Consider the following 21,532-nt stretch of genomic DNA (forward strand, 5'->3'; position numbering starts at 1 on the left):
ACCATCATCTCCTCTTTGAGAACCAATTAACAGGGCAATAATGCTATGCAATCAGTATACATGTACATATCAGCATTTTATTTTGTGAGCTATTCATTTGTTTCAAAGTATTCAAATGGTGGAAAAGCTCAAAAATCCAGATGTCCTACATTTTTGAAGATCCATTTTTTTTAAGTGCACAAGGGAGCACTGTCCTCGTGTTCCCCCAGGTTGCTCAATATTGATCCCTCCTGTCTCAGCCTCCAGTATTTATGCTGCAGTAGTTTATGTGTCGGGGGGCTAGGGTCAGTCTGTTACATCTGGAGTATTCTCTTGTCTTATCCGGTGTCCTGTGTGAATGTAAATATGCTCTCTCTAATTCTCTCTTTCTCTCTTTCTTTCTTTCTCTCGGAGGACCTGAGCCCTAGGACCATGCCTCAGGACTACCTGGCATGATGACTCCTTGCTGTCCCCAGTCCACCTGGCCATGCTGCTGCTCCAGTTTCAACTGTTCTGCCTGCGGCTACGGAACCCTGACCTGTTCACCGGACGTGCTTGTTGCACCCTCGACAACTACTATGATTATTATTATTTGACCATGCTGGTCATTTACGAACATTTTAACATCTTGACCATGTTCTGTTATAATATCCACCCGGCACAGCCAGAAGAGGACTGGCCACCCCTCATAGCCTGGTTCCTCTCTAGGTTTCTTCCTAGGTTTTTGGCCTTTCTCAGGAGTTTTTCCTAGGGAGTTTTTCCCAGCCACCGTGCTTCTTTCACATGCATTGCTTGCTGTTTGGGGTTTTAGGCTGGGTTTCTGTACAGCACTTTGAGATTTCAGCTGATGCACGAAGGCCTATATAAATTGATTTGATTTGATTTGATTTGAATATTGACATGGCTGTGGTCCAGACGAAACAGAAGATATGTTAACTATCCTTTCATCACCACACATCCATTTTGTCCTCACCACAACACCTGCTGAATAAACACTGGGTTTTTCTTATGTTAGTTACAAAAAGACCGCAGTCACCTCACGATATCTACCTCTAGAGTCTAGACTAACAATGTGTTGACTTTTTTCTTATAATGCGACTGCAGTCACTGCACGATACTTGACTCTAGACCAATACTGTGTTGCTTTTCGTACAACACGACCACAGGACATTTAGTAGTTATATTTCATTGTGTAACTTCACAGGGGTCTCCCCAGGTTAGTCCAAACATCTGCATCTGGCTGAACGACTCCATGAACCTTCTATCAATTACCAGAAAGAGTGATTAACAGATTAGCAGCGCACCTCTTTCTCCCTATCCCTCTACTTCTTTATTCTCTCTATCCCCCATTCATTAAAACAGCCCTGTAATGAAAGTCTGTTTCATCTTCGCAGGAGCTGGCTGAATGGAATGCTCCCACCAGACATTCCAATGTTGATTAAACAGGTTAGCTACTAAAGTAAATTGATGTTTCCAGATGGCAGGTTATATATATTATCAGAAATAATGGGTAGTATTTGTGGTAGTGTGATTCTTCAGGTGTTTAGTCATGTAGATGTTGTTTAGATGTTATGAAGTGGTTCGTTCTGGCACCAAAGACACTACCCTATAAAGGCTACAGGCACCTGTTGGAGAGGAATGTTTATGCCATGGCTCTGGCATGTCATGATACTGTAATGACTCTGAAAACAACGAGAAAGGAAGCAGGTCTGAATCTGGGCTTGCAATTACGTTGTTGAGAGAGCAGCATGCGAGTGTCAACGACACAGAGATTGAATAACAGCAAACCCCAAACCAATCTTGACAGTTGTCTTGAAGTTTGATCTCCCTGAACTATTATGATCCTTGGGGACAAAGAGGAAACTTACATGCTGACCAGACCGCACGCGTAGTGTGCACGAGCGTTGCAAAATAAATGTACACAAACATGTTATTCAATCATTGCACCCACACTGCTCACGCTCTGTCTGCGTAGCCAGTCGCTAAAATAGAACTTAGTTATATTTGTGACGTTCGACAAGTCCTGCCTCTCCCATCTCCTCATTGGTTTTTAGGAGCATATGTTTATTTATTTTTATTTAACTAGGCAAGTCAGTTAAGAAAAAAATTCTTATTTACCATGACGGTCTAGGAACAGTTGGTTAACTGCCTTGTTCAGGGGTAGAACGACAGATTTTTACCTTGTCAGCTCAGGGATTTGATCCAGCAACCATTTGGTTACTGGCCCAATGCTCGAACCAAAAGGCTACCTGCCGCCCTGAATATACCCACGTGCCATCTCCTCATTGGTTTTTATGAGTATATACCCACGTGGGTGATTGAAAGATGAATTGTGATCCACACTCCAGTCTAGAACGTTGTGGTAATGCACCTTAAATTTGGTTGCCAACCGCCATATAAAGACCAAAGAAGAAGAAGAAGCCTGAAGGAGGAGCGATTACTAGAATACTAACTTTTACCCTTTTATCTGTGGATTAATTGTCAGAGTAGAGGACCTTGTGCATTTCAGGCAAAATAACATCCCAATGTTTATATCACAGGACAAATTAGCTAGCAACAGCAAGCTAGCTAGCTAAATTGCCATAAATGTTTAATGCTTTTTGACCTGTCCCCAAATTAATATAGTTGGTTCAGAGTTTTTGATATTTCAACCTACGTGTCCTGATCGCGTCTGGTGTGGGGGGACAAATCAACATGCGCGTGATGGCGCATGCGGACTCACGCGTGTGTGCGGTCTGGTTAAGGTTACTTGTGGAACCCCGGTTCTCCGATATTATGAGTGCGATACTGTATCTCACAGTGGGATTCACCAGAATCTCTAACTAGCTCCAAGAACCAATAATACACGTCTGTCGGAGACAGACAGATCAAGTGGTGAATGAGGGAGCCCCTCCCCTCATACTAAAGAGCCACTCTCCCACACTCTGTTCCTTCTCAAGCATGCAAAACTTCTTCACACTCTTGCGAGTAGGAAAATGTGGTGAACTATCTCACTCATATATCAAAGAACCAGGGTTACGCAAGTAACTCTAAGTTCTCATTCATATATTTGTTTCAATAGCTCACAGTGGGATATGGCCAACTCCTGTATAGCACATACTCTACGAATCCAGGCAGTCTCACAAAGGGCAGTGTGTGCCAATGAAAGTGCAGTTATGTCTAGTCGGTAGAACCTCATAAAAGTATAATGGGATTCCAAACAAGCCACATCACAAATCTCCTTTAAGGAGATGCCCTTGAACAATGCCCAAGAGGTAGCCATACGTCTGTTGGAGTGAGCCCTCAGGCCCTCCTGTAGCTGCTATTATTGGCCAATATAATAGTTTCCACAATCCAATGTGACAACCGTTGACGAGAGAGGGGCCTCCCCTTGCAGGGAGTTGCCCAGGACACAAGGGTTGGTCGCTCTTGCGCATTGCTCTCGTCCTATCCAAGTAAATGCGCAGTGTGCGTACTGGACACAAACGGAGGAGCCGCTCCTCTTCTGTAGAAGGGAAAGGCATCAGGTGGAATGCCACAAGCTCCAAGGTGAGGCAATTGTAATTGCCGCTGACCTTAGGTAAAAAGACGAAGTTGGGAAACAAGGTTAAATCCCAGGGCAAACTGTAGTCACGAATGGTGAACTGACAGTGCATGTAGTTCAGTCACTTGCTTTGCGGACCTAATCGTGACCATTAAAGTGGTCTTAAAGGAGAGATATTTCTCCACACTTTCCAGAGGTCAAAAGGCTGCTGTGAAATAGCTTCAAGCTCAATAGACAAATCCATGACGGGACTAAAGGCTTGGGAACTGGACATAAGCAACACACCCCCTTCATGAAACGACATAACAAGGGGTGTTTTCCCACCTTGTCCTTGTTTAAGCCTATATGACAGGCCGAGATAGTGGCTGGAAAGACAGCCTTCCCTCAGTCCAAAAGGTCCTGCAGGAAGCATAAAACCTCAGTTAGAGAGCACAGGGAAAGGGGGATACTAGTCAGTTGTACAACTGAATGCATTCAACAGAAATGTGTCTTCCGCATTTAACCCAAACCCTCTGAATCAGAGAACTGCGGGGGGCTGCCTTGATCGACATTAGCGGGTTAACTGCCTTGCTCAGAACGACAGATTTTTACCTTGTCAGCTCGGGGATTCAATCCAGCAACCTTTCAGTTACTGGCCCAAAGCTCCTACCCACCAGGCTAGGAACGATCTGTTTTTGGTCACACCATTTCTTTCCATACAGTGAGGGTATAGAAGGAGCCCTAGCACTCTGGATAGTCTCAATGACTCCGGGAGGCAAGCCTGTCACATCCAGATTTAACCTCTCATGGGCCAAGCCCAGAGGGATATGGCATCCGGTTAAGGGGGGAAACTCTCTCTGATCGCTTGGGTCAGCAGATCCCTGCATAACGGGAGTTGCCAAGGCTTATCATACAGCAGGAGAATGATCTCCATTATCCAGAGCTTGCCTTGCCATCAAGGGGCTACCAAGATGAGAGATAAACCTTCTACCTTCACTCCGACTATAAGTATGGCCCAGTACATCACTGGGGCCGAGCTCCCTGCCATCCAGGACCTCTATACCAGACCGTGTCAGAGGAAAGCCCTAAAAATTGTCAAAACTCCAGCCACCCAAGTCATAGACTGTTCTCTCTGCTACTACATGGCAAGGGGTACCGATGCACCAAGTCCGGAACCAACAAGAACCTGAATAGCTTCTACCCCCAAGCCATGAGAATACTAAACACCAAATAGCTACCCAGGACTATCTGCATTGACCCTTTTAACACTAACTATTTTGACTCCTCACATACGGTGTTGCTACTGTTTATTATCTATGCCGTTGCCTAGTCACTTTACCCCTACCTATATGTACACATCTTCCTCGATTACCTCATACACCTGCACATTGACTTGTACTCGTACCCCATATATACAGCCAAATTATCGTTATTCATTGTCTATTTATTCCTCGTGATATTATTTTTACAAATATTTTGCATTGTTGGGAAAGGCCATAAGTAAACAACAACTATTGTTTACAAAGCATGTGAAATAACATTTTATTTTATTTTGATTTGAGGCCCAGCACCTCCATGTCCTTGACATTACTGGCCAATCATTATCTATCTGCACTGACTCTTATCTTGCACTGAGCCAACGCACACTCACTAGACTGTATATACACACCATGTACACACTCACTCACATACACTGCATTGTCACTCCCACACAAAACTCCCACACATTCACGTACACTACATATGCACACACACACATTACACACGCACATGCACACTCACACACACACACTTTTACACTCGTCATTTGCTGCTGCTACTCTGTTTTTTTATTTAACTCATGTTATTTTTTATCCTGATGTCTAGATACTTTACCCTACCTTCATGAACGTATCTACCTCAAATAGTTCATACCTCTGGTACGGATACTTCCTGTATATAGCTCCACATTGATCTGGCACTGGTACTTCCTGAATATAGCTCCATTCCTGTGTATTTTATTTTATTCCTCGTGTTACTCTGTTATCTGTTTTATTTTTAATCTCTGCATCGTTGGGAAGGAGTCGTAAGAATGCATTTCACGGCAAAGTCTACACCAGTTGTATTCGGCGCATGTGACAAATAACATTTGATTTGATTGATTTGGTTTGAGTAAATGTCATTCCTGTTCATCATGTTAAGTTTAATTACTACAAATTCAATTTGTACTTATTTTTCCCCCCACATATCTAGTGACATTTATTTGAATACATACATAACAATGAGCTAATGATGCACGATTTCACCTAGCATAGAAAATGTGCTCTCTCGTCAGGACAATGTTGTTCAGAGAAGCTAGCCAACAACACAGCTAGCACGATCACTTCAAACTGAAGCTGGAAAGAGTTCAAACTTTATGTTGTTTTACCTGTTTTCTATTGATAGTTCTTTGTATATATCCATAAAAATTATGCTGATTCATGATTTCAACTGGCTGAGACATTTACTTTCATGGGTGGTTAAAAATAACGATTTTAAGTCCACACCCCTACTTAACTACACCTCCAGTTTTCTGATCTGGCCCTGCACCCAGTATCAATAACCCGGGCAGTTTTTTAAATAAAACAACCCAACTAAGTGACGCAATGCCTGCAACCCAGCAGTTGGGTCAAGCATTTTTTAGAGTGCAGACATCAATGAGCGAATATCTGTTATCCGCCATCGTTGCCACGCTAAGGGTGAAGAGGGACTAGAGGAAACGGCATGTGCCCTTTCATCCTCTTCCTCATCTGCTGCCTGGAGGTCATGCCCCTTCCCCTTCCCCTTCCCCTTCCCTTTCCCTCTCATCTTGGGCCAAGCGTTCGACTACCCTCCAGAAAAGTAACTAGTGTTTGCCACTTGGATAGAAGCCTAGCTAGTTAGCACAGTTCTAGCCAGAAAAGTAAATCCTTTAACAATGTGAGCGTAGCTAGTGTTTGCATCATGGGCTAGTAGCCTAGCTAGTTAACACAAAGTTAGCCAAAGGAAGCTAGCACTATGTTGATCTTGCGACAAACAAATGCATGGCTTTCGACCTATAAGCAGTAAAGCTAGGGAGGTCAGTCTAGTCAACGTGGCACGGTAGTGGGTTGAGCTAAATGAGAGAGCTCGCTAGTAATTCTACCCTTCCAGGTAGAAAAGCTAGTCGGTAGGATAGCCAAGTCTTAGCAGCTAGTGCGATGCTAGCTACCACAGGACAAAAAGGAAGAAGAAGCGACAAAGCTAATTCCAGGGGTGTAAAGTGCTTAAGTAATAATACATTAAAGCATTACTTAAAACCTGCTGTGGATAGGGGGCAGTATTTTCACGGCCGGATGAAAAATACGTACCCGATTTAAACTGGCTACTACTCTTGCCCAGAAACAAGAATATGCATACAATTAGATTTGGATAGAAAACACTCTGAAGTTTCAAAAACTGTTTGAATGGTGTCTGTGAGTATAACAGAACTCATATGGCAGGCAAACACCTGAGAAGAGTCCAAGCAGGAAGTGGCCTGTCTGCGAATTTGTAGTTATTCTTTTGCTTCTCTATCAAAACTACAGTATCTGAGCTGTTATGTGGCACTTTCTAAGGCTTCCATTGGCTCTCTAAAGACTTCAGAACGTGGATTGAGGCGTCTCCTGTCTCTGGGCAAAGTATACTAGCACAGTTTGTCAGTGGTCTGCCTAGTGACAAAGAGATTGGAGATGCGCGTTCCCGTGACCATGCTGTTTTTTCTTTTCTCTCTTTGAATGAATACACTATTGTCCGGTTGGAATATTATTGCTATTTTACAAGAAAAATTCCATAAAAATTGATTTTAAACAGCGTTTGACATGCTTCTAAGTACGGTAAAGGAACATTTGGAATTTTTTGTCTCGAAATGCGCTCGCGCGTTACCCTTTGGATAGTGACCGGAACGCACGAACAAAACGGAGGTATTTCGACATAACCATGGATTATTTGGAACAAAAACAACATTTCTTGTTGAAGTAGCAGTCCTGGGAGTGCATTCTGACGAAGATCAGCAAAGGTAATACAATTTTTCTAATAGTAATTCTGAGTTTAGTGAGCCCCGAACTTGGCGGGTGTCAAAATAGCTAGCCGTGATGTCTGAGCTATTTACTCAGAATATTGCAAAATGTGCTTTCGACGAAAAGCTATTTTAAAATCTGACATAGCGATTGCATAAAGGAGTTCTGTATCTATAATTCTTAAAATAATAGTTATGTATTGTGTCAACGTTTATGATGAGTAATTTAGTAAATTCACCGGAAGTTTTGGCTGGGAATGCATGTTCTGAGCATCACATGCTAATGTAAAAAGCTGTTTTTGGATATAAATATGAACTTGATTGAACAAAACATGCATGTATTGTATAACATAATGTCCTAGGAGTGTCATCTGATGAAGATCATCAAAGGTTAGCGCTTCATTTAGCTGTGTTTTGGGTTTATGTGACATATATGCTTGCTTTGAAAATGGCTGTGTGATTATTTTTGGCTGTGTACTCTCCTAACATAATCTAATGTTTTGCTTTCGCTGTAAAGCCTTTTTGAAATCGGACAATGTGGTTAGATTAACGAGTCTTGTCTTTAAAATGGTGTAAAATAGTCGTATGTTTGAAAAATTGAAATTATAGCATTTTTGAGGTTTTTGTATTTCGCTCCACGCTCTACCATTGGATATTGTCCTCAACAATTAAGTAGTTTTTTGGGGTATCTGTACTTGACTATTTATATGTTTGACAACTTTTACTCCAGTATATTCCTAAAGAAAATAATATGCTTTTTACTCAATACATTTTCCCTGACACCCAAAAGTACTTGTTACACTTTGTATGCTTAGCAGGACAGGAAAATTGTCCAATCCACAAACGTATCAAGAGAACATCTCTGGTCATCCCTACTGCCTGTGATCTGGCAGACTCACTAAACACAAATGCTTTGATTGTAAATTATGTCTGAGTGTTGGAGTGTGCCCCTGGCTATCTATAAATAAAAAAACCATGGAAATCATGCTGTCTGGTTTGCTTAAGGAATTTTAAATGATTTATACTTTAACTTTTGATAATTAAGTATATTTTATCAATAACATTTACTTTGATACTTAAATATTTTTAAAACCAAATACTTTTAGACTTTTACTTAAGTAGTGTTTTACTGGGTGACTTTAACTTTTACTTTCACTATTTTACTATTTTTTTTTTAGTCAAGTATGACAATTGGGTACTTTTCCCACCACGGGCTAATTCTTCCCGAAGCAAAAACGTTCCTTTCGGTAAAGTCACCCACCACAAAAGACGAAAAAACCTGCGCTCGGCGGCTTAACCTCAACAGCAAACCGGTTAACAGTTAAACAGGAAAACAGATCAAGTAATGCTGAGGAGAGCTAGAGTAGAACTTTTCTGTGAGGAAGAGAGGTGAGAATGATCAGAGGGCAGGAGAGTGGCTCTTTAGTAAGAGGGGAGGGGCTCCCTCATTCGCCACTCAACCTGTTTGTCTCTGACATACGTGTTTGATTGGTTCTTCGAGCTACTTAGAGTTTCTTGTGAATGCCAGAGTAAAATATCAAAATGAATAACTGACCTTACAGTGAAATGCTTTCTTACAAGCTCTTAACCAACAATGCTTTAAGAAGTTAAGAAGAAAAACGTTTTAAGTAAAAAAATAGATAAGTAAAAAAATACATATTATAGAAACAAAAAGTTACAAATAATTAAACAGCAGCAGTAAAATAACAATAGCAATAGCGAGGCTATATACAGGGGGTACCAGTACAGAGTCAATGTGTGGGGGCACTGGTTAGTCGAGGTAATTGAGGTAATATATACACGTAGGTAGAGTTAAAGTGACCCGGTTTAGAAAGGTTTAGAAATGTGGCGCCATTGACATGATCAGCTGTTTTACTCTCTCTTCTCCCCACTTGGAGAAGGTGTTGGAGAGACAGTCTGTAATTAAATCTGTGAGATTAAATGTGGCAGTTATGCTAAGGGCCATGACATAGTAGTCATTTTTTAAGACACTTTGTAGTAAACATTCTTCTGAGATGCTGTAATGTGAAGGCAGCTGTGTGTTCTTCTTCACACGGAGAGAGTGAAGGAATGAGTGTGGGAGAGAGAGAGAGAGAGAGAGAGAGAAAGAGAGAGAGAGAGAAGTAACAAGTAGGGGAGAGAGAGAGCTAGAGAGAAAGAGGGAATGGGGTAGAGAGAGGAGAAAGAGAGAGAGGTATTAAGAGGAGATGTGGAGATTAATGGCTTTTCCCAAAGGAAATATTTATTTGTTGTAACCACGCATCCTCAGGATTGTGGAGCAGATCCATAAACAACTGAATGTATGGCAAGCAGGGGAACTAACTGTCCCAGTAGCACTCCCATGATATGATAGACTGAGGCATCCACAGCTGGGAAGTCTGACAAGCACCCCTTAATATAAATCATTGCATCAGTACAATTCAAAACATACTGTAATAGAGACACTGTAGTTTAGATTTGAGAGATGGGACATGACTGAGTGGGTGAATGAGTAATGTTTGGGAGAGGAAATGAGTAATCTCAAATGACTGATCTACTATAGGTTCAAAAACTCCATTATCATCTTGGATGAGTCAAAGTAAAGTACACTCTTAGAAAAAAGAGTTCCAAAAGAGTTCCTCGGCTGTCCCTATAGGATAACCCTTTTTGGTTCCAGGTAGAACCCTTCTAGGTTCTACCCTCTGTGGAAAGGGTTCTACCTGGAACCAAAAGCGTTCTATCTGGAATCAAATAGGGTTCTTCAAAGGGTTATTTTATGGGGACAGCCAAGGAACCCTTTTAGATTCTAGATCCTTTTTTTCTAAGACTGTATTTGGGTACTTACAGGCCGTCCTCAGCCAGGGCCACATTGTCCAGTGAAGGGCCTCCAGGGTCCGAGGTGCTGCTGCTACCCATACTGCGGAAGGACTCCCGGGCCCTGCGCCGACGCTCTCGCTCCACCTCCTCTGCATCCTCAACGCTCCGTTGGGTGGTGATTCTGTGGAGAGCCGGAGAGAAGCAGTGTTTAAAGCTATAGTCTGAGATTTGAAAAACAACAAAATGGGTCCTTGCCACTTGTTTCGGTATACTTCTGAGATATGGGACTAGGGAACAAAGGTAATAAATAATTAAAATGACCATTGAACAGCTTTCAAAATCACAGACTGTAGCTTTAGAACCTAAATAAGGAACTGGTTTTAGCCCCGTGTGTCTTTGAGCGTTATATTTTTAGCTGACATGGATTCCCTGAGTCATCATCCTGGGCTCGGCCTGGGCTCTCCAAAGAAGATGATTTTAAAACAATGCCTAAGCCCTCCGCTAAGCCCATTGTTCAGCTCACCACGGATGAGATTCTCTCACCCACTACAGCATCCCCCTCATCAGTAAACATGCACACACATGTGGCTGTCCTTATGTTTGCATTTTACTGCAGCAACATATTTATCACAACAGTCTATTCCCCTTTCTCCACGGCAGAACAAACCAAACTCCCCATGGGACGCAAAAAGGGTTTAAAGTTCACCCTCGCTGATTTAGACATTTAGACATTCAGACATTGCCTGGAAGTGCATGCCATCTATTTGTCTGTGATTATGATGAGCAGATACTACAGCACGTATGGACGTGTCTGCTGTGCTGTATGTCTCTGGTGTGTAGCGAAGGGACCATGGTATTAGCCTCAGGGTGAATACACACACACGCATGCACACAAACACGCAAACACACATTTGTATTAGCCTGAGGGTGAATGCAGGAGGACTGGTGGTTAATAGGTTCCATCTGTGTGTCAGGGTGTCAGATGACAGCACGCACATCCATTTGGCTTCTGGATCAATTAAGGCAGGCTCAGGTCACTAATAGGGCCCTAATGTGTCCCAGACCCCAGGTCCTGTGTGTGTGTGTGTGTGTGTGTGTGTGTGTGTGTGTGTGTGTGTGTGTGTTGTTACCACCACCTGAGACCATCAACCCATCTGTTTCAGTGACTCTCCATTTTACAACACCCCCTATAAAGGACCATGTAGGTGGGATGGTCTGTAAAATCAGCCCCCCACCACCCATTAGTAATTTTCGGTTACAAGCAATAGCATCAGCTTCGTTCCCTCATTCCCCTCTCCTCTCTTTGCCTTCAGGCACTTTCTTTCCTTTCTGTTTTCTATTCGCTTAGCAGTTACGGTCAGCGTGAGTATGTAGGAGAGAGAGAGGCCAGGGGAGAATGACATGACCAAGTGCCCAAAACCACTGAGTTGTGAATCAGGAAGATATTTCAAGATTTCACAAAGGCGATTTCACAGTATAGCACATTTGACACATCAGTTATGACGTAAAATTTAATTTGTATGAGTTTGTCTCCCAATTTTTTTTGACACAACCATTGTGGAGACAAGGATGCAAGCACACCCAGTTGGTATGGTAGTAGTGGACGTGGCAGGACCAAGGCTCTCTGACTTAACTTTTATACCCTCTTATTATTTTTCCTTTAATCAGCATTATGGGATTATCTCATTCTTGGCACAAGTCAAACGTCTGACTCAGATGATGATGTAATTCATCTTTTGGTGTCTGGATTATAGATGGCCTTTCTTTCTTTGTCATCCTCTTTCACTCACGGAATCTGTTCTCGTTTAAACCTGATCTAAGTGACCCATTTTCTCACTCCATCTTTTAGATCTGTAACCGATCTGTAATAGCTTTATTTCCATGAACTGCAAAGACACGCCAAAGAATATGGTTTACAGAGTCTGGTTTACATTGGGGCTTATGTTGCCTTTCCTGACAATTGTAACAATGTCTAAGCTCGACTTCGTCTGAATAACGTTCAAAAGCAAGAGCCGCAGGGCCAAGGAGCCAGACTCCGACAGTGAGACTGTTGAGGGAATGTATTTGGGGCGGTTTTTGCCCCTTTGTAAATTCACACCAGAGCAAGACTGAGCATGCCACTGATGTCGCCACACAAAACTGAAGACAAACAGGCAAATGCCTCTCCAGAGCAGATGGGTCAGTGTTGTGTGTCACAGGTGAGTGTGATTAGCAGATTTCCTGGAGTGGGAACGGTTTCAGTATGATATGTTAGATTAATGAATAAAGACAGACACGAATGTCAAGTTCAAAAGCCATGTTCAAGTATTGTACAAGTCCCTACATGCAGGGTCTGGATAACAGAACAGCTAGCTGATTACCTATCAACTCTATCCCTTAACATCATCCTTTTCAATAGAAAGTGCAAACATAACAACACAACATTAAGTTCTTAACTGTCATGCAATAACAAATGAAAAGGCATTGCATTTTCTTTCCACTTCAGTTGTCATCTTTCTTTTTTTTTAATCATGTCTCATAACAGAGAACAGTTTAACACAATAATTTGCTTACAAAGTAATAGACAATACACATCCTATGCAAACAGTGGCATTAAGCCTGTCCGGTGGCTTACACAGCCATCCCACCATGACTAGGTGTGGCCTTTGACAGGTGTGGGGTTAGAGCCATGAGCTGGTGTGCTTGGTGGGGAGGAGGACTCAGCCTCAGTTGGCTCATGTCTCAGTTCTGCACCCCTTGCCCTTAAGTCCTGGACTGTGATCCGGCTCATCCAGGTGAGTGTATGACATATTGTTTGGTGTCTGCTCTGCTGTGCTCATATCCACCCGGTAGCCGCGATAGAGAGAGCCACCGACATCCACTCGGTAAGAATGTGGTGCACCTTTCTGTAGGCACGTACCCAGCCTCCAAAGTCCTGTGTGGTCTCTTTATTTTCTCACCCACCTCCAGCTCTGTTAGGTCTCGAGCAGTCCGGTCGTAGAAGCACTTAGCGAGCTGCTTTCTGTCGCACAGTTTGTTCGTGATGCCAACCATGATGCAGGGCTCAAGTAGCTTGTTGGCTACGGGGATGGGAGTTTTCAGACGTCTCGACAGAAGGAGTTGCGCTGGGCTGCTGTCCATGTTTTGCGGTGGGTGTGTTCCTCCACTGTAAGGCCTTGCGTTAAAGTTATTTTGCAATCTTGACAGCTGACTCTGCCATCCCATTTGCCTTTGGGTGCCTTGGAAAGGCCACGTGGTCTAACTCCCATTCTGAAGTGAAACGCTTGAACTGTGAGGCGAATTGTGGGCCATTGTCTGTGATGACCTTGTCCGGCTGCCCTTGCCTTGCGAACTGTTCCTTGCAGTGCTTGACCGTTAGCAGTTCCATCTCCCAAAAGTCGGAGTAGTGATCAACGATGAGAAGATAGTCCTTTTGTCTGTGGCTGAATAAGTCCATACTGACGATCTGCCAGGGCCTTGTGAGCAGTTCGTGCATGATATGATTATGATTTGAGCCATAAGAATTTAATCTCCTGCACCGCAGCCTCGTGTTTGGATAGTCAGTGCCATTGTGTCTCTTTGTCTCATGGTCATCATAGAGGCTCACAGACTGCTGACAGGTGTGGCATGAACTTTGCGAGATAGTTTGCAAAGCTGATACGATGCTGCACTCCGTTTACATCAGTCGGGTTTGGCATAACGAAGATCACTCTTACTTTCTCTGGGTCCAGCTGCAGGCCTTTGGCTGAGAGAATGTGGCAATGGAAGTGTCTTTCACTTTGAATTGTAGTTTCTAGAAGGCCAAGGCGCACCTTAACTGGTCGGTGTCACGGATCCCCCCGGCACTGATGCTCATTCTGTTCACCAGATCCGGAGGTCTATGTCACTGGCTTTCTAGGCTTCACTGAACAGGATTCCTTATCATCAACCCCGGACTGTCTTGTTTGATTACATACACCTGGTTCCCATTTCCCCTGATTAGTATGTTATATATGTGCCCTCTCTTCCCTCTGTCTTTGTCGGTTATTGTTCCCATGTCCGTTGGTGGTGTGAGTACCTATGCGTTGGTGCAGCTGTTATGCTGCATGCTTTATATATTGTGTATTACGGGTATCATCCCATGTTGTTCAACAAGGTTTACCCTCGCTCTTTTGTTTGGGTACAGCCCAGTGTTTTTGTATATGTGTTTGTTTTGGGTGTATTAAAAACCCCTATTGTGTATTCCTGTGCCTGTCTCCAAATCCTTTATACCAGCGTGACAGTCAGCAGTGCTCCATCAGTGCTAGGAGCTTCACATCTTGGTCGCATTCTGCTTGTTCGTCGTGTCACTGTAGCCTACAATCAGGATATCATCAGCGACGGGTTCAATGGCTTTCAGCCAGTAACTTGTGCTCCTTGCGTTGATATACCTCAGGCACCACGGAGACACCAAACAGGAGCTTGATCCAGCGTTTCCGACTCCAAGGGGTCCAGAAGGTATTCATGAAGCTACTTTCTTCGTCCAGCTTGCATTGCAGGAAACTTGTAGAGGACGTCCTCCAGTGTTGTCATGATGTACTGTAGTGGGAGCATTTCAGAGCTTGGTTCAGATGCTTTGGGTCGATGCAGACTCTCAGTTTCTCTGGCTTTTTCATTATGACCATATTGCTGATCAGTTGGTTCAGTCACATAAGGCCTCGTATCTGTCCAGCTGGGCCTTCACATCCAGTTTCCCTGCAAAGGGCACATTACGAGGAGCACACTGGACTGGAGTGACGCTCTCATACAATTCAAAGAGTACCTTCCCATGTACTGATTCAACGGGCCAGTTTAATACCATGTCATATCTGCTGAGTAGCACACATTGTTTCACTATTGCCAAGTTTACGTTTTTATGTTTTGTCATTTAGCAGACGCTTCTATCCAGAGTGACTTACAGTAGTGAGCGCATACATAATCATACTTTCTTTTCTTCATACTGTCACTTCTCTCCTGTCTACAAGTTACTCAGTAATCTTACATTTTCACAGCTTTTGCTCATTTATTATTTTGTTTTATTGGAGGACACAGACTAAATGCTAAGAAAGTGACAACATCTGAAAAGACTCTAAACTGAGATGTTTGGTTGTTCTATTGTTGTTGATATCTGGGAACGTTCAACTAAACCCTTGTAGTTGCGCGAGTCTACAATGTTTGCAAACCCTGTCTGATTTTAAAAGTTGTTGAAGATTTGTCTTGAAAATGGATTAGATTTGGATTGTAATTGATGCCATGGACAAGAAACAGCACTGTGTCCCCCTTGTCATTGATCTGCCAAAGGCATTTGACACAGTTGATCATGACATTATGTTGCAAAGAGTTGTCAAGAACAGGATTCTCTGATCAAGCAGTCTCATGGTTAAAACACTACCTGTCAGATATAACTCAATGTGTCCAGTTTGATGTCAAGTCATCTGTTAAAACCTGTTGGGGCTAGGGGGCAGTATTTGCACGGCTGGATAAAAAACGTACTCGATTTAATCTGGTTACTACTCCTGCCCAGTAACTAGAATATGCATATAATTGTTTGATTTGGATAGAAAACACCCTAAAGTTTCTAAAACTGTTTGAATGGTGTCTGTGAGTATAACAGAACTCATTTGGCAGGCCAAAACCTGAGAAGATTCCAAACAGGAAGCGCTCTCTCTGACCATTTCATGGCCTTCTTGATCATCTCTAACCAAAACAGGGGATCTCTGGCATGACGTGACATTTTCTAACGCCCCCATAGGCTCTCAGAAGGCGCCAGAAAGCTGAATGGTGACTTTGCAGGCCATGGCTGAAAAACATTAGCGCATTTTGTAAGTGGTCGATCTGAAAACAATGAGACTGGGGCGCACGTGCCCGAGCTGACACCATGTTTACTTTCTCTCTCTTTGAACGAAAACAACCACTCCCGGTCGGAATATTATCGCTTTTTTACGAGAAAAATGGCATAAAAATGTATTTTAAACAGCGGTTGACATGCTTCGAAGTACGGTAATGGAATATTTTGAATTTGTTTGTCATGAAACGCGTCACCCTTCTTTACCCTTCGGATAGTGTCTTGAACGCACGAACAAAACACCGCTATTTGGATATAACAATGGATTATTTGGGACCAAACCAACATTTGTTATTGAAGTAGAAGGCCTGGGAGTGCATTCTGATGAAGAACAGCACAGGTAATAACATTTTTCTTATAGTAAATCTGACTTTGGTGAGGGCTAAACTTGGTGGGTGTCTAAATAGCTAGCCCTGTGATGCCGGGCTATCTACTTAGAATATTGCAAAATGTGCTTTCACTGAAAAGCTATTTTAAAATCGGACATAGCGAGTGCATATAGGAGTTTTGTATCTATAATTCTTAAAATAATTGTTATGTTTTTTGTGAACGTTTATCGTGAGTAATTTAGTAAATTCACCGGAAGTGTTCGGTGGGAATGCTAGTCACATGCTAGTCACATGCTAATGTAAAAAGCTGTTTTTTGATATAAATATGAACTTGATTGAACAAAACATGCATGTATTGTATAACATAATGTCCTAGGTGTGTCATCTGATGAAGATCATCAAAGGTTAGTGCTGCATTTAGCTGTGGTTTGGGTTTATGTGACATTATATGCTAGCTTGAAAAATGGGTGTCTGATTATTTCTGGCTGGGTACTCTGCTGACATAATCTAATGTTTTGCTTTCGTTGTAAAGCCTTTTTGAAATCGGACAGTGTGGTTAGATTAACGAGAGTCTTGTCTTTAAAATGGTGTGAAATAGTCATATGTTTGAGAAATTGAAGTAATAGCATTTCTAAGGTATTTGAATATCGCACCACGGGATTACACTGGCTGTTGAGTAGGTGGGACGCATAGAGGTTATGTTAACTATCCAGAAGGGAGTGCGATAGGGCTCTGTTCTTGGACTAATGTTGTTTATTATCAACTTTTTTACCTTTTTAACTAGGCAAGTCAGTTAAGAACAAATTCTTATTGTTAGGTGTAGAACAACAGATTTATACCTTGTCAGCTCAGGGATTTGATCCAGGAACCGTTTGCTTACTGGCCCAACACTCTAACCACTAGGCTACCTGCCACCCCTATACCTGTATTAATATTGTTGATAGAATTGTGTCAAATGCTAATTTTATGCTAATGACACAGTTGTTGTGCTTCAGTACTGAATGAGGCCTTTGAAGAACTGCAGTCTGCCATTGGTATTGTCCAGACTCAGCTCTGTCAGATGAAATTGCTTTAATTAGTTTGAAGCTGGGTTAAACACTATGGTGGAAAATTAAGTGGTGGTCTGTGAATGTTTTGACCCCTAGTTGCGCCACACTTTCCCAAACCATCTTGCTGTTCATTGTGTAAATTGATGTTTTTTAAACTGTATTGCTTTGTTTTTTATGTTGTAAATGTGTATGTAACTTTGTATACCGCTATTGTGGTCAGGTTTCTCTTGTAAAAGAGATTGTTAATCTCAATGAGACTAACCTTGTAAAATAAAGGTAAAACATTTATTTGTTTTAGGTTTTGGAGATTGATTGATTACTGCCACGTCGATGGAATAGTAGATCTCTTTGCCTTCAGTCAACGAGGTAAGTGGTGATGCTAGCTAGCCAGCGAACAACAAGTTGATCACTTTGCAGTGGTGTATTTAACATTAGCATTAGACAATGGTGTTTCTTTGAATATGGAATGCAACTAAGCCTATACTGTACTTAGCTACAAAAATAACAAGCGCGTGACTTTCGAGCCACTTCTGATCCCATGTTTACGTATGACATGTTAGAATAATTCATTAAAACAGACATGAAAGTCAAGTTCAATAGCCATGTTCAAGTATTGTACAAGTCCCTACATGCAGGGTCTGGATAACAGAACAGCTAGCTGATTACCTATTAACTAGACCCCCTAACAGTTTTTACTCCTCCTGGAGCACAGGCCACCAACAACTTTAACCCGCATAGAAGAAGGCCACTCCTGGGTTTCAGACTGGAGGTTCAGAAAGGGGGAGGTTTGGTGGTCTAAAACTAACAGCAGTCAGGGGACCACAAGCATTTACAATGTTTCATGATAATGTATTTGGTTGGCAAAGTACAGGCCGTACTTTGCCGACCAAATACATTATCATGAAACATTGGCAGCCTGAGTCATTTTCACTCTGGAAGTTAAGAACATGATCTACCCCAACAATAAAGCCTTCAGGTGCACTGAGGGTGTTGGAATGATGATGTAGCAAAATGGGAACGCTTCTGGTAATTCATTCCCTCATTTCTGACTCCCATGTTAGGTTTGACACCTGGCTGTTAAAGAATCAGGCTGGCCACCCAGAGACCACAGAGATCAGAGGAGGAAAGGAACATATACAGTGAAGGAAAAAAGTATTTGATCCCCTGCTGATTTTGTACGTTTGCCCACTGACAAAGAAATGATCAGTCTATAATTTTAATGGTAGGTTTATTTGAACAGTGAGAGACAGAATAACAACAAACAAATCCAGAAAAACGCATGTCAAAAATTGAATTAATTGATTTGCATTTTAATGAGGGAAATAAGTATTTGACCCCCTCTCAATCAGAAAGATTTCTGGCTCTCAGGAGGTGTTTTTTATACAGGTAACGAGCTGAGATTAGGAGCACACTCTTAAAGGGAGTGCTCCTAATCTCAGCATGTTACCTGTATAAAAGACACCTGACCACAGAAGCAATCAATCAATCAGATTCCAAACTCTCCACCATGGCCAATACCAAAGAGCTCTCCAAGGATGTCAGTGACAAGATTGTAGACCTACACAAGGCTGGAATGGGCTACAAGACCATCGCCAAGCAGCTTGGTGAGAAGGTGACAACAGTTGGTGCGATAATTCGCAAATGGAAGAAACACAAAAGAACTGTCAATCTCCCTCGGCCTGGGGCTCCATGCAAGATCTCACCTCGTGGAGTTGCAATGATCATGAGAACGGTGAGGAATCAGCCCAGAACTACACGGGAGGATCTTGTCAATGATCTCAAGGCAGCTGGGACCATAGTCATCAAGAAACAATTGGTAACACACTACGCTGTGAAGGACTGAAATCCTGCAGCGCCCGTAAGGTCCCCCTGCTCAAGAAAGCACATATACATGCCCGTCTGAAGTTTGCCAATGAACATCTGAATGATTCAGAGGACAACTGGGTGAAAGTGTTGTGGTCAGATGAGACCAAAATGGAGCTCTTTGGCATCAACTCAACTCGCCGTGTTTGGAGGAGGAGGAATGCTGCCTATGACCCCAAGAACACCATCCCCACCGTCAAACATGGAGGTGGAAACATTATGCTTTGGGGGTGTTTTTCTGCTAAGGGGACAGGACAACTTCACCGCATCAAAGGGACGATGGACGGGGCCATGTACCGTCAAATCTTGGGTGAGAACCTCCTTCCCTCAGCCAGGGCATTGAAAATGGGCTGTGGATGGGTATTCCAGCATGACAATGACCCAAAACACACAGCCAAGGCAACAAAGGAGTGGCTCAAGAAGAAGCACATTAAAGGTCTTGGAGTGGCCTAGCCAGTCTCAAGACCTTAATTCCATAGAAAATCTGTGGAGGGAGCTGAACGTTCGAGTTGCCAAACGTCAGCCTCGAAACCTTAATGACTTGGAGAAGATCTGCAAAGAGGAGTGGGACAAAATCCCTCCTGAGATGTATGCAACCCTGGTGGCCAATTACAAGAAACGTCTGACCTCTGTGATTGCCAACAAGGGTTTTGCCACCAAGTACTAAGTCATGTTTTGCAGAGGAGTCAAATACTTATTTCCCTCATTAAAATGCAAATCAATTTATAACATTTTTGACATGTATTTTTTCTAGATTTTTTGGTTGTTATTCTGTCTCTCACTGTTCAAATAAACCTACCATTAAAATTATAGACTGATCATTTCTTTGTCAGTGGGCAAACGTACAAAATCAGCAGGGGATCAAATACTTTTTTCCCTCACTGTATTCCTGCTGTTGTGTAGAATTTGTACATAAACATACCGTTTGCTTGACCGTTTTAAGTAGTAAAGTAATACATGACTACAGATGCATTAGGTTAGAAAGTAAGCATTTCATAAACAAAGTCGTTATTAGCGTAAATTAGAAAGGTTAATAGCACATGTTTAACAAAATAAGTTATGTTGTTTTCTCGCTGCATTATTAAATTATAACATCCCCTGATAAAAGACAGACAGACAGACACTGAGGAGGGGGTGCTGGGAAACCTTTCCATGATGATCTCATGGTTGTCATGAAACAAGTTAGAACATTTACTGTGTGGAGGCCATTACATCAGCTTGACACAATACCATGTTGTTGACGATACTGAAGAGATGAATTTTCCAAGAAGTGGTTGAACAAGTTACGAAATGAGAGGAGCACAGCTAATTTACTACATCTGGGAACCCAGATGACTCGGTTGTGCGCCACGCAAACAAGGCAAGCAGGTCCGAGCACTGCAAATCCATGCAAAAAGACAATACAGACTCGAACTTGAATTGATGTTCGACAACTCGACGGGTTACTTGTGGCAAGGCATACAGACTATCACAGACTACAAAGGAAAATCCAGCTGTGAGTTGCCCACCAAAGCCTCCCTCCCAGACGAGCTTAACACATTCTACGCTAGCTTCGAGGCAGAAAATACCAATCCATCCAGGAAGACTCTCGCTGCACTGGACAACCAAGTGTTTTCGATCTCCAAGGCTGATGTGAGGAAAACTCTCAAAAGAGTGAATACTCGCAAAGCCGCTGGCCCAGTTGTCATCCCTGGTCGTGTCCTCAGAGTGTATGCTGACTAGCTGGCGGGCGTCTTCTTTGCGGGCATCTTCTTGAACATATTCAACCTGTCCCTGTCCCAGGCTGTAGTCCCCACCTGCTTTAAGGAGACCACCATCATCCCGGTGTCCAAGAAAAACAAGGTGACATGCCCAAATGACTAGTGCCCCGTCGCGCTCACCTCGGTCATCATGAAGTGCTTTGAGAGGCTGGCCAACATTAATGCCAGGATGCCAGCCACACTAGACCCACTCCAATTTTCCTACCTCTCCAGCAAATCCACGGAATATTTCCATCGCTATTCACACAGCCCTAACACATCTGGACAAGAGAAAAACCTATGTGAGAATGCTTTTCATTGACTGCTGTTCAGCATTCAACGCTTATGTTCCCTCCAAGCTTGACATCAAGCTCAGAGCCCTGGGTCTTGGCACCACCCTCTGCAATTGGACCCTGGACTT

General features: G+C 42.8%; 1 protein-coding gene across 3 annotated transcripts in view; it reads right to left on the reverse strand.

The window, feature by feature from the left end:
- The window catches only part of LOC115197006 (non-muscle caldesmon), a 76,703-nt gene that overhangs the window by 41,463 nt on the left and 13,708 nt on the right, over window positions 1–21,532 (reverse strand). For all 3 annotated transcript variants that reach the window (XM_029758120.1, XM_029758118.1, XM_029758119.1), the window contains exon 2: window positions 10,339–10,491. In XM_029758120.1, the coding sequence (XP_029613980.1) occupies window positions 10,339–10,491 (153 nt within the window). The remainder of the gene's footprint in view (window positions 1–10,338; window positions 10,492–21,532) is intronic.

This window comes from Salmo trutta, chromosome 7 (genome assembly GCF_901001165.1).
Source record: "Salmo trutta chromosome 7, fSalTru1.1, whole genome shotgun sequence".
NCBI classification, from domain to species: Eukaryota; Metazoa; Chordata; class Actinopteri; order Salmoniformes; family Salmonidae; genus Salmo; species Salmo trutta.